The sequence below is a fragment of the Odontesthes bonariensis genome, chromosome 1 (assembly GCF_027942865.1).
Source record: "Odontesthes bonariensis isolate fOdoBon6 chromosome 1, fOdoBon6.hap1, whole genome shotgun sequence".
NCBI classification, from domain to species: domain Eukaryota; kingdom Metazoa; phylum Chordata; class Actinopteri; order Atheriniformes; family Atherinopsidae; genus Odontesthes; species Odontesthes bonariensis.
This window is the reverse complement of record NC_134506.1, coordinates 32,292,439-32,306,110: the sequence shown is the minus strand read 5'-3', so window position 1 is coordinate 32,306,110 and position 13,672 is coordinate 32,292,439. Positions and strand designations below refer to the sequence as shown.

At 36.9% G+C, this 13,672-nt stretch overlaps 2 protein-coding genes across 2 annotated transcripts in view; one reads left to right on the top strand and one right to left on the bottom strand.

The window, feature by feature from the left end:
• The window catches only part of slc12a4 (solute carrier family 12 member 4), a 25,327-nt gene extending 15,032 nt beyond the window's left edge, over nucleotides 1–10,295 (top strand). The window contains exons 17-24 of the mRNA XM_075464633.1: nucleotides 1,006–1,174; nucleotides 1,762–1,957; nucleotides 2,155–2,324; nucleotides 2,642–2,773; nucleotides 3,084–3,191; nucleotides 3,373–3,560; nucleotides 3,730–3,863; nucleotides 3,977–10,295. Coding sequence (XP_075320748.1) covers nucleotides 1,006–1,174; nucleotides 1,762–1,957; nucleotides 2,155–2,324; nucleotides 2,642–2,773; nucleotides 3,084–3,191; nucleotides 3,373–3,560; nucleotides 3,730–3,863; nucleotides 3,977–4,068 — 1,189 coding nt within the window. The 3' untranslated portion in view covers nucleotides 4,069–10,295. The remainder of the gene's footprint in view (nucleotides 1–1,005; nucleotides 1,175–1,761; nucleotides 1,958–2,154; nucleotides 2,325–2,641; nucleotides 2,774–3,083; nucleotides 3,192–3,372; nucleotides 3,561–3,729; nucleotides 3,864–3,976) is intronic.
• Nucleotides 6,911–13,672, bottom strand: dpep2 (dipeptidase 2). Its single transcript, XM_075464634.1, has 11 exons — nucleotides 13,592–13,672; nucleotides 13,116–13,273; nucleotides 12,882–13,008; nucleotides 12,627–12,756; nucleotides 12,268–12,418; nucleotides 11,930–11,999; nucleotides 11,174–11,350; nucleotides 8,719–8,803; nucleotides 8,551–8,626; nucleotides 7,926–8,061; nucleotides 6,911–7,506 (listed from the first exon to the last, which is right to left on the bottom strand). Exons 2-11 carry the CDS (start codon nucleotides 13,268–13,270, stop codon nucleotides 7,303–7,305), a joined length of 1,311 nt encoding a protein of 436 aa, XP_075320749.1. The 5' UTR covers nucleotides 13,271–13,273; nucleotides 13,592–13,672; the 3' UTR covers nucleotides 6,911–7,302.

Below are 13,672 nucleotides of genomic sequence, written 5' to 3'. Positions count from 1 at the left end.
ATTGTTTTTATCAGGCTTATCAGTCATACTGTCAGCTGCTTACAAATTTAATAGATTAGAAATTTGTACATAAGCTCTATGAAATTAAGTGAACACCATTCATCATAAACAATATGAGGAGATCTTATTACGAACTGCTGTTGTCTATGTTGACTGCATGAATCAACTCTACGGTTCATTTGTAAAACATAGAAGAACGTTTACAAAGAGGTTCTTACTTCTCTAGAATGTAGCATGTTGGTTTTGCAGTTCCAGTGAATTAGCATGACACTGCAGTAATCATACTGATGCAGTACTTCTCTAATACTGACGCAATATGTTGTCCTTAAAGTTTTGAATGTAGAGCAAAGAATAAAAGCAGGCAACATACGGATAAAATGCAAACACAACAGCTCAACAAGCAATAACTTGGTCCAACCTGACATAAAGCTGACAGATCTGTAAGGGTTTTATATTTTTTTCAGGCTACATATTTACAAATTTACAATCATGTTTTAACATAGTCAGATTTGATCAAATTCCCACTGAAAAAAAATACCATTTAGATTAAATGAAAAACACTTTATTCCCCCTCCAAAAAAACCTACTTATTTAGTTGTCTAGAAAAAAAAACACATTTGAGCTAAATCTATGCCTTAGAAAAGATAGAAATCAACCATCTAAAAAGATATGTATGACTTAGAAACCATGGTTCAATAGTCAAAATTGATTAAACTACAGATGTAATTTCTCGGTAGTGTTTGATGGATGAGTACAGTAACATTTCAATCTATCATCCTTACTCACTGAGAGTGACCTGTCTGATTTATAGGACCAGCATTCTTTAATGTCCTTGTTTTCAGCGCAGTTACAACACTAACTATTATTAGTAACTGATTATGTGTCAATATAATTTGCAATAGATTATAATGGTTTTCCTAAGTGAATTTTTCAGAAATTAGATAATAGGGAAAGCAAAGCCCCACTTTTCAACTTGTATAATAGTCTGTGCTCTGTGCACTGCAGGCCTCAGTTGTTGGTGCTGTTGAAGCTGGATGAGGACCTCCATGTAAAATATCCTCGACTGCTTACGTTTGCCTCACAGCTGAAGGCAGGAAAGGGCCTGACCATCGTTGGCTGTGTCATCCGGGGTAACTTCCTGGACAGCTTTGGGGAACTGCAGGCAGCTGAACAGGTAAACACTGAAAAGGAAAACATGACGTGCAGTATTGTTCTCTCTTGTACAGTGTTGCTGACTGTGCTGCAACTGGTTGTTACAGATGACAACCCTTTTGTAATTTAGAAAATACAATGAGACTAACAGAAATGCTTCAGTGGAAGTTTGCTTCGTCATTTTTTGTATTTCTACATGTTTCAAGCATTATATCATTTAAATCAAATAGCATGGCTTCAACCGCTTATTGTTAGCAGAAAAAGATGGTTCCAAAAAGCCAGTTCAGACAAAACAAGAGAAACACAGCTTCATTTTTCAATAATGTAGCAAGCGAGCTACATTATGAAAAATGCAACTTCCCCTTTTTTTATGTGACAATAACAGAATATATGTTTTGCTGATCCTAAATTTATGAAGTACTAAGCCAAATCAATCTATTGAGATCTGTATAATCTTGTGTAAGATTATACATTTTTTTAAAGATTTTATATTTTTTAATTCTTTGTAACCCAAACATTTTAGTTGTTATATTATGTATGTGGTTTGCCTTTTGATTACTTATTGTGATATTGAGCTAATGTTCAGTCTGGCCACAACTGTCCCTCCAGGCCATTAAGAACATGATGGAGATTGAGCGGGTCAAAGGTTTCTGCCAAGTGGTGGTGGCAACAAAGGTGCGGGAGGGCGTTGTCCATCTGATCCAGTCCTGTGGTCTGGGTGGGATGAAACACAACACTGTGGTGATGGGCTGGCCGTATGGCTGGAGACAGAGTGAGGACCCTCGAGCCTGGAAGACGTTCATTAGTAAGAGTCTTAATGAAAAGTATCAATGCTGTCACATTCTAAATGATGCATTATTCTCTAAATGCTCTTCACATATCATTTACTTGTACATTTTCAATACTTTATACTCTTAGCAGCACTTTTAAAAGTGATATACATATTTTAGTGCATATAGGTATATGTCTCAGTCGGTGTGTTTTTTTTAAATCTCTACTCAGACACAGTCCGCTGCACCACAGCTGCCCACCTCGCCCTGATGGTGCCCAAAAACGTGTCATTCTATCCAAGCAACCATGAACGCTTCACAGATGGCAGCATTGATGTGTGGTGGATTGTCCACGATGGAGGGATGCTAATGCTACTGCCGTTCCTGCTCAAACAGCACAAGGTAAGAGAACTCGCTATATTTTACAGGTTTAAGGTTTCTGATTTTGACTTTGTAGTTTTACTCTTTCAAGAGTGAAAACAGATTTGCTTTTTCTTGATGTCTCAAAAATTCAAATGATTGATATAAGTTAGACTGTCAAAATAAATTTGTTCCTTTAATATTTTTTGTTAGCTTTAGATTTATGTTATTCTGAACCTCCTCTATTGGAAAATATTCTTTTTTATTGCTTTCATTTTATGGTAGATTTCTGCAAGTGATTATATACACAACACATGTATTTAAAATGCTTGGAATATTACAAGACTTTTGTGTTTTAGGTCTGGAGGAAATGCAAGATGCGCATATTCACTGTCGCCCAGATGGATGACAACAGCATCCAGATGAAGAAAGATCTGGCCACGTTCCTTTATCAGCTGAGAATAGAGGCTGAGGTGGAGGTTGTGGAGATGGTGAGAATTCTTCTTATATCACAACTGATTTGAGAAAGTGTGAAAACCAATTGAAGCCTTTTTATGTTGCAAGTAAACAAAACTGAATCATTGTGGCTCAGTAATTAAAAAAAAAAAATTAATTGCAACTAAAACCAGATGTTCATGTTTTTCACAACATTACATGAAACTGAATGTATCAAGAGAAACAACATCAATTAAAAAACAAAAACCCAAAATAGCAGGAAATGGTGAATTCATTTACTGTCACACGCAAATATGTTTAACTAGAATTAACTACTTATATCATGTTTTTCAAATGGAATTTCAGCATGACAGTGACATCTCAGCATACACCTATGAGCGGACATTAATGATGGAGCAGAGATCCCAGATGTTAAGGCAAATGAGGCTATCCAGTGCAGAAAGACAAAGAGAGGTATGTTGGATTTGTGCCGCATTACGTTGCACAATCTTGAGAATCCTTCTTAAGATATAAAAGGGGGTGGTCAGCTGAATTGATGCACTCTTTAAGTTTAATAACTCCAGCGTTTTGAATTATTTGAGTAGTCCAACTCAAAGTATATTGACAACTTATAACATTTCCCTGGCACCTGAAGGCCCAGCTGGTTAAAGACAGACACTCCTTGGTACGTATGGGCAGTCTGTACTCAGATGAGGAGGAGGAAGTGGTGGAAACCCCTCCAGAGAAGGTTCAGATGACATGGACCAGAGAGAGGTGTGAGGCCGAGAGGAGAAACAGAAACAATGCTCCTGAGAACTTCAGAGAACTCATGAGCCTCAAACCGTGAGTCGGATTCAGTTCATCAGCTTCATTTGTATTCAATGTTACATGTTAAATTTAACTGTTCATTTTGAATGCTCCTCTGTTGGACACCACAACAAACTGTGCTTTCAAATAGTACAAATACGTTCTTCGTAGCACCAAAACTGTTACCCCATTTGCTGCTCCCCAGGGATCAGTCCAACGTGCGACGAATGCATACAGCCGTGAAGCTGAATGAGGTGATAGTCAATAGGTCCCATGATGCACGATTAGTGTTGCTCAACATGCCAGGGCCACCTCGCAATACGGATGGAGATGAAAACTGTATCCTTTTCCATAATGAACAACCATAATGGGCTGCTGCTTTGGGCTGCAGTCAACATGCAAAATGTTATGCTTTAGCATTTTTGTCTTGACCTTCTTAACTTGTGGCTCAGATATGGAGTTTTTGGAGGTGTTGACTGAGGGTTTGGAGAGAGTGTTGCTGGTGAGAGGAGGCGGACGGGAAGTCATCACAATCTACTCTTGACCAATTAGGAGCTGCTCTGCATGGGCTTTGGCAACATCAGACTTCATTCCACTTCTGGACAGGGGGCGGGAGTTGAATTGCTTTCAAACAGTTCTAAGTAGATGCGAAAATTTGTAACTTTTTGTATCAACTTTTAAGTGCAAAAGAGGTTAATTCTATTCTTGTAGAATATAGACACACAAGTGTACATATCTACCTGTTTATTCATTACAAATGAAAACTGCAACTGTTCTCCTTAGAATTCAGTACCTGTTTGTCAAACACAAACTTTGTAGAAGTGTTTTCTTAAATATAATTTGGCAGATAGAACTGTCTAAAGCAGAACTGGTCCAGTCTCACTTCAAAATGTGTAGCATCTGTTTGTCCACAACAGAAAAAACATTCATTTTTTTATGTTTAAACCTGGCAAACTTCTAATGACTCCAAAGTTGAAAAATGGATAAAAAAAATGTTGGGTTGGCTGGGGCTCACTCAATACCACCAACCGTGGCATAGGCAACTCATGAAGAGCAAACATTTGTTTCATGTCAGTTTCACATAACATTTTTTGAGGCTTTATTGCGAAACTCCTGCATTTTATTTTGTTCATCAACATCGCTTTTCCATTTTCTGGAGTGAGACTGCATGCTGTCAGAACAGTTTTATTAGTTTGCCAGAGTTGGATTCTAAAACAGCTGATTATTTTTCAAGGCACAATTTTATTTAATATTTATATCATTATTTATTTTCCCAATATTTTCCCACTGAGGTTAAAGACAGTGTTTCTGCAGGTATTGACCACAGTGCTTGATGTTGGGTGCACTGGCACAGAATCCATTTAATGAATCTGGACGACAGGGGTCTTAAGGCTTAAACTTTTTAAGGAGTTGTAAAGATATTTGTTCTGTTGATGAGAGGAGAAAGATTCATCGATGACCATTAGTTTCATTTGTGCTTTTTCCACAGACCTAAAAATCCCTTCTGTTGACAAAAAGCGGCTTTAATTTAAAGAAGGTATCCTTGATTTTTTTTTTCTTGGTGATTTCAAACCCAATTTCTGGTAGTATTTATGTTTAATGTTTTATTTTATTTTATTATTTTGTGATTTTGACTCACTGTATTGATATTCTATAAATACCTGGATTGTATAGATCTATGGTACTTTTGAGAGCCGCCTCCCCCCATTCTTCTGTAAAGTAGTAACTCATGGAGTGTTTGCTGTAGTATTATACATTTCCTATTCCTTTACTGCATACCACATGTATTACTAAATCAACTCAGAGTTATGGAATTAAACTTTAAGCTACTATGCTATTAGTTACAGGCACATGTCGAGTTATATCAGGGCTTTGTCTGACAATGATCAGCACTTTTGGCTATATGCACTATGGAGCACCTATCTTTTTGTGTGGCTAAATGTTTGTACAAGCCATTAAGTTTTTTTTTTTTTTTTACTTAAAAGTTAACAGATGTTTAGATATTTTTCATCTTCATAATTTCAGAACTGCCTGCAGGATTTTGGATTGCCTTGTCCCTTAAAACACTGTGCATAGACACCAATCCATAAGTGTGACGTTTCTTATTAAACTTTTACCACAATAAGAGTTTAAAAGAAACATAATGTTGGTATAATCAAATTGAGGTTATGGGCATAATATTTTCGGAGGAATTATGTGTCATAACCCTGTGATTATGTAGAGATTAACATGACCACCTCATGATCTTACCTAAGGAAACTTTAAGTAAAACACTTAACAAAAGTTAACACAAAAGTTATGGAATCGCCACTCTTAGAGAATGCTAATCTAGAAGAATTTTAGTTTAGAGTTTGAATTTTTTGAGGCAAAGACATCATTAATGAAAAATGATAATGCAACAAAAATAGTTTTGAAAATAGTTTTGGCATCATCTTCATACCCAATGAAAATTTGTAATTGATCAATGAATATCACTTTCATCCAATCATCCACAACCCATAACTGCTTTTTCCTTAAGCCCACTGTAACCTTGGTTTCCTCTGCTTGGTTGTTAGTGATTTGTTAGTGATGGTTTAGTTTTTGATTTTAGACACAACTGACTGAGGACAACTGACATATTTTACCAAACTCAAAGTGGAATTACTTTCTTTAAAGAGTTTCTTTTTATATATATATATATATGCTTTATTGTTTCTACTGATGTCAGGTGCCACATATCAGAAAAGTCTGCAAAAACTGTAGACTAATTTGTATTCTTGTATTTTTATAATTCAAATTAAAAGGCGATTCCATAAAAAAAGAAGAAAAAAAAGGCAGCTTTTGTTTTTGTGGGATGGGGGTTGTGTATAAAAGGCTCGAGCATTTAGCTCATTTATTCCGTGTCATATCTGACAGCTGCGTGAAACATCTTTCCAGAGTGGCGATTCCATCATTTTTGCTAGGTTCTTTACCATTTATAATTTGGTTTAAGCTATTTCTATGTGCAACTAATGCAGATAAAAAAAGTTCAGATCAGAAAATCAGTGTAGCATGTACTAAAATTCCCCCAAAAGTTTTGTAAACTTGCACAATATTCCATATAGATAGAAAAGTGTGAGTTTTTAAGACACAATGTTGAAATGCCTCATACAGTTACACTGAATAATTGAGTACACTATAAATTAACTGATAACATTAGTCTAAGGAGCTCCACTTCGATTAAGGCCTCTCATTGATCAACAGTACAAACCATAATATGTCAGACTTCAAACCTAAAATGCCATTTCTCCAGTTTTATTGATCCATTATTGTCCTTGTGGTCATTTCCCCCCAAAGATCATGCTGAAACAGCTAAAGCAACAAAATATTAATAAATTCCAAAAATAAAATGGTGAACTGCTACTCAGAGAAGTGATGCTATGTTTATTTAACTGATATGATGTACATTGGTAGACATTTAAATTACTGTGAAAACTTGAGCCCCCTTAACGTCATTTCTACCATGTGGAAGGCTGTAATGACCCACAATTGGTTACAGCAGACTCAAGATATCCTTCTTCTTGTAGACAATTGCAAAAAAAGTAGATAAACTAACTATCCATCCATCCATCCATTATCTTCCACTGGTCCGGGGATCGGGTCGCGGGGGCAGCAGCTTGAGCAAAGAGACCCAGACGTCCCTGTCCCCGGCCACTTCCTCCAGCTCTTCTGGGGGGACCCCAGAAGATTTTTTAACAAAAATCCGTATTTCGTCTTAACTCCGGAAAAGAAGATATAAGATATTATAATATTTAGTCAATCAAAAAAGAAAAAAAAATGTCAGGAAATTTGAGGCCTGAATTAGGAAACCCAGTGATTTAATTTCTGCTGTGGACGAGGAGTTCTTCTCAGCGGGCGTCCCTCGTGGGTAAGGATGTCTGAGGTCCAGCCTGCAGGGGTTCTGCACCTCCTCTAAGGGAATCTGGACCTCACTGGGGTGGTTCAAGTGTAACTTATCACGGACCTAGAGGAGAGCACAGGAAGAGAAGGTTGGGAGGCACTGTATAAAATACTTTAACTTTTAAACTAGTCTGTGGATTTAGTTAATGTTTCAAAAGTATAGTGTACAGAAATGTTTTTTATTTTGCATATCATATCTAAATGATTAATTAGTCAATCTTTCAATGTTATGCAAACTATAGCGAGATACAAGAACAGGCATTATTTTGGGAAAAGGAGTATAAATAAAAAAAGTCAGAAATAAATATCCTCCACCAATAAGATTGGTCATAACGGCCATCATAGGGGCATTTTGTACTACACAGAGAGCCATTGATCTATTTTATTTCACAATCACTTGTTTGGGAATATGAAGTGAAAATATGTCTCCTCATCTATCATAGGATTATCTTTTTCCTGAAAAATGTTTTATGTCCAGATCACCATTTCAACTTCCTCAAACACCCGCAGGAAGTTCCTTCGAAGGACATCAGCCAACTCATTGTCAGTCCAGTTTCTCTTCAGGAGTTCCTGGATTAGGGCGGGAAACTTTGACACATCCTCTAACCCCTCAGGAAAGCTATTTATGAAACCAAAGAAAAAACACAAAAACATGGTACAAACAGGAAGTGAGGTATAAAATGAAAAAAGTAAACCAAAAACAAAGCCAAACACAAAAACTCAGGCCATGACAGTTTGTCTAAGAATAACAATTCAATGCCTACCAGTGATGCCTGTTAACAGCATAAACGTATTGATTTTTAACAATTTGCAGTCTGCTGACAGCTAGACAGCCAAATTGCTGATAACATGACAGGCACACAAAAGCACAAAAATGATCTTGCTAAACAACAGCTTCTGAAAAATGCTGCATGGCGACTGCTGGAGAAAAGCATGCATTCTAGTGGCATTGACTTCATTCTGTCTCTTAAGATTCCCACTCAACCTGTCCACAGAGTCTACATGCCACCTATCATAGATTTTCTGTTTGCAGGCATCACATATATTTTCTTCTGAGTTAGGATTTGGAGTAATCTATATGTTGTGTGTGCAAACGTTAATGTCTTACCCAACAGCACCGTCATAGTCCCCTCCAATTCCTACTGACTCAGCTCCAATAACTTTCTTAATGTGATCAAAATGGTCTGTTAAGGACAGTAGAAACCATAAGTTAACAGATGGGGAACAAATGCTCAGTCCAGATTGACTACTTATCCATTCAAGATGAGTGCCTTACCAGCCACATGAGAGATATTGGCCTGATTCCTGCAGGTAATGAAGTGGCTGTGAAGATTCACCATGATCAACCCTCTGTTCTTCTTCTAAAAACACAACACACACAGTGAGACAGCTGAGTGTCACAAAAAGAAAAACATGGCCAACTTAAACAAGCCATATGTCTACTTTCATTTGTAGTTGTAGAAATAAATGTTGATACATCAGTTCTGTCTTCAGTCAGCCTGGGTGCAGACCATGCACAAAGGGGTTGGTGGCATAATGAGAAAGCTGTCTGCTCATGATGTATGCGATGAGGGTAATTAGGCTGAAGTTAGAGTATTGCCCATGGCTAATGTACATAAACAAGCAAATAAAAAACCCTAAGGTGATCTCAGAGTGTCTTTTTTGAGTGAGTATAGCCAAAATAATATTCTTCAGGCTTGCTTTAGCTCATAGTGTCAATAAAATAATGCTTTTAATTTCTTCTTTAATTTTCTGAGAATGATGTGTAGTTTAATTGCTCATGTGGAAAATATTAAATTGATTACCACCAATTTAGTTTATATGAATATTTACTTTTTTTATTGTCTAACTGCCAAAACTATTTTTGAGGTGGGATAAATAGATAGTGACAAATAGATTCTAACAATTAAAGCCTCAATTGACTTATGTCTAATGTAAGATCAAAGGGATATTCATGGAAAAGAAAGGTCAACACACAACTACACACTCAAAAAGGACAGCAAATTCACACCGTGACTGATTGAAAGCTTCTGTCAAACACTACATTGAGGTTTAAATTCTTGTTTATCTCCAATTGGAAATGAAAATTACTAACAGTCTCCTTCACAACACCGCGATAGAATTTTAGAAAAAAAAAAAATATCAGGAAGCGTAGACTTAAAAGTTTTCTTTCAGAAAAATAACATACATCTTTTATCAACTACCTACATTATGTTTAAAGGAAAAAACGGAAAAAGCATTAATGAATTCTACCAGGCAGTAAATTTTGGTAATGCGTGAATAATCTTGAACTACTTGCTTTGCACATTAAACTAACAGATAACAACATTTTGCAGATTGCTGACCTTCTGCATATCGTTACTTATGAGTGACTCTGCCCTTCCAAGGAGCTTTATTTAAAATGCCTAATCAAGTTACTGACCTTTTTCCAATCAACCTAATTAGTTGTAACATGTTCCTCTGTTGAAAATTAAATTAAACTAAAACAAAGGAAAATTGTAATATTGCAGTGCACGTTGTTTTCCTCCCACTGTCATAAGCAGTCTTTGTGTTTAGTTATTGCTGCTATCCTGTGTTGTTCATTATGTTCAGCAACGTATGCAGCATTGTTGCGGACCTCACAAACTGAAGTCATTCTTCTGTGGATTAAACTGGACTTTACTCTGAAAGTTCATGGCTTCTTTTTCAGGTAGCCACATTCCCAGCTCCGCTCAGCAAAACTCAGCTCAATTTGCTCTCATAGCCTTCAGCTGACCAAGCCAAGGCGAGTGTACGGCTTAGCAATAATTGATTAAAGTCCCATTGATTCATTCATTGTGCCAACTGTAATAAATTATATTGTACTATCTTAAAGGAGAACTTGTGGTCATTGTGGATATTCACTGTGATAACTGTGGTTGCTCAGATTCTTAGCCTTTGTATCTGTCATATCTGTCCCAGATTGACACGTATAGACCAGCATATTTTGAGACTGATGCCAGAAAAGTCTACAAAACCATGCCCAAAGGGTTGTACTGTACCAATTCATAGGCAGTTCATTTTGTACAAAGAGAGGAAGTTCAGAATGATTGCTACCCTTTTCCTGAGTCGTTGATCAACAAAGGCAGAGAAATAACTAAGATTCTTCCGTATAAATGAGTGGAACTAATCAACAGTTGCCAGAAAACTCAACTCACAATTATTGCTGCATAAAGGTCACAGATAATACTGAAAATGAAGGCTTATCAAAATGTTTGTCTCAACTGTTTAATTTGGTTGTATTAATTTGGGTAATTGCAGTTCATGCAGAAATATGAGAACGTCACAGAGGTTTATAGAGAAGTATGCAAATGCTGTTGATATATTGCAAATCTTAAATGTCACTCTGCCTGTGTCATTATCCTTTGGTCTGTTAATACCGATGTGTGTGGTTAGATTAAAGGTTACATTTTTTGGAAGGCAAATATGGTTGATGGCTATCTTGAATTCTTGATTAAAGAATACTTCCAGGATTTATAATCTATAATCCTCACTGTTAATAGGTGTTGTAATTCCTTTATGGTGGAAAGATTTTCAGAAACGTACAAGTTTTTGATATAGAAGCAAACAATACAAAATTATTTTATGCTTCTCTTTCGGTAGAATTAAAAAAAAAAAGCATAAAGAAAATGACTAACCTAAGTCTTATCAGATAATTACTCAGGCAAGCAATAATGCAGGAAATTAATGACTCAGTAAATGGTTTTTCTCACAAGCTCGTGCAGCAGCCAATCGGGTACGTTGCGGCTGTGGTTACAGACTGAGTAGGAAGATGAATGGCTAAAAATGACAGGAGCCTTGGAATGGTTCATCACGGTCAAGGCTGTGTCCCAAGAGGTGTGGGAGAGGTCTACTATCATCCCCAGTCTGTTCATTTCATCTACCACAGCCTGAAATAAGCATTTAAAAACCAAATAAGCAGGCATATATGCAACATGGTGGAAAGGAAGTTGAATCAACCACCAACAGTAGAAGGTTTTTTATCATAAAAATATCATCACGCTTGTGCAGATAGCTATCAAGGAAGTCCTATTCCCTCAGTTTCCGGGGGAAAACTACATTGGAAAACATTACAAAGATGTTTGTGATCCTCATACTGTACAGCAACTCTGTTATGATAAAAGAGAAACACTTACAAGTATAATTTGGTAATTATTTGTCAACAATGTCAACTTTCTTTAGCACAGTCCATTGATTAGTGTCTTAAAAAACAATCACTCAGACCTCTGCCACTACTTCCCATTACTAAAAAAAAGTAAATAAAGTGAATGAAAAAAAAAAAACAGTGATAGCAATTCTTGTTTGTTAGCCAACATAAAAACTAAAAGAAAATGAAAGCATAAAAATATAATCTAACTGTCTCATTTATTAAGCATGCTGGAGGTTCACAGCAAACAAACTCACATGCTGCTATTTTGGAATGTGGTACGTGACACACTACTGTAAATGATTGAATTACTGCAGCTTACCTTTCCAAAGTGCGTCAGGCTATTATTTTGTCTTTGAAAGACATTGTAAAGTTTTGATGATGATTCAGCCCTGCATAAAAAACAATACTGTTAATACTACAAATCAAGCAGATCTTATGTACCCCTCACTGAAGTTCAGGGGAGGCAAAACATCTCTGTTAATTTTGGATGACAGGGCAATAAAGGGTAATCGTTAAATAAATATACATGTCTCACTTTTCAGACTGAATGGGACATTACTGCTTATACATCACACATCCCCACTGATAGAATTATACCTGATTTTGAATTTGGTTGTTTAAAGTGCAGTTAATTATTAAGCATGCTTTTTCCATTACCAGGGAGTGTTGCAAGTATGTGTGAGGCTCATGGAGCGGACCCCAAGCAGGTAAAACATCCGAAGGGTTGGAATGCTGCTGTCAATAGCATGACCTCCCTCAACACTTATCAGACACGCTATTTTTTGCTTCATCTCAGAATTCTTTAGCTCTACAAAGATGGACAAACATAGTCAGTACATATACACATTGTTAGACATTAATGCTTTCAGTCAAGTCAGTAGCAATTGGTATGTATAGTGTCCGGAACTCAGAGATAAACAAACATTATCTTGAAAATGGTAAATGCACATAAATAAAATATACTTCAAAACAAAGAGTAAGTGCGTGGTTCCATTATGAGTGGAAGTGTACTGTACCCTGAGTGGATGTGACCAGCTCAAAGTCCTGGTACTCAGTGCACATACGTCTGACCACATCTATTTGTTCCAGAGTCAGCCTCACAGCATCCTTTTGCTGGGCCCCACACATCACATAGACTGCAAACATCTGACACAGGGACAGGGGTGCCAAAAAAGAGACCTTTTAGGCACATTTGAAGTCAAACAGGCTTCAAAATCACAGTGTACATGTTATAACTGAACAGTGTTGGAACTCTGGCTGAATTTCAAAACCTGTGTCTGCACATTCCCAGCTTTGAGACGGGAGATGTCCGTGGCTACTTTGCTGACATTATGAAGGTCAATCAGGCTCAGGCGATTGCTGTGAAGGATCCTCAGCTGGAGGGCTAGGTCATTATGACTGACAGGCAGAGAACGAGGAGAGTGGGCGGAGAAGATGGAGAATCGTTTTAATCTGATTTCTATTCATGTAATTTTTGTGTAATGGAGACAATATACATCTGTTACCCATCAATCAGAGGATATTTGTACATCAAGTCCCGTGCCCTTTCTTTTTCAGTGAATGCATTAATAAAGTGGCACAGAGAGAGCACCAGCAGAAGCCTGAGATACTGCAGCCAGAGGCTGCCTAATGCACTTGCTCCAGTTTGCCTCGAATGCATATTCTGAGAAAACATGAAAACACACAAGAGCAGAACAGTGAAAGCAGAACATATGTCAGGCTGCACGATCAACTTTTTGAGAAATAGTACAAAAACAGCTACAAATAAAACAAAATAGCATCCTCATATAATTTGCTTGTTTGAGTCAGGATATTGTAATCATAATGACATGACAATATCAACGTTATGGAATCATGCATTCCTACAATGGATAATAAATGCATTGCTTAAAAAAAATGCAGCAAACCCACACATGGTCAGATTGAACAGCTAGTATTTGTAAAATATTAAGTAGCTTAATTAAAAGAACAGTAAACTTACCCGATAGGTCGATATAAAGCTACTCGATGATCACCCTGTTGAGTCACTGTAAACACAGAACAAACTTTCCAGCTCCTCGAC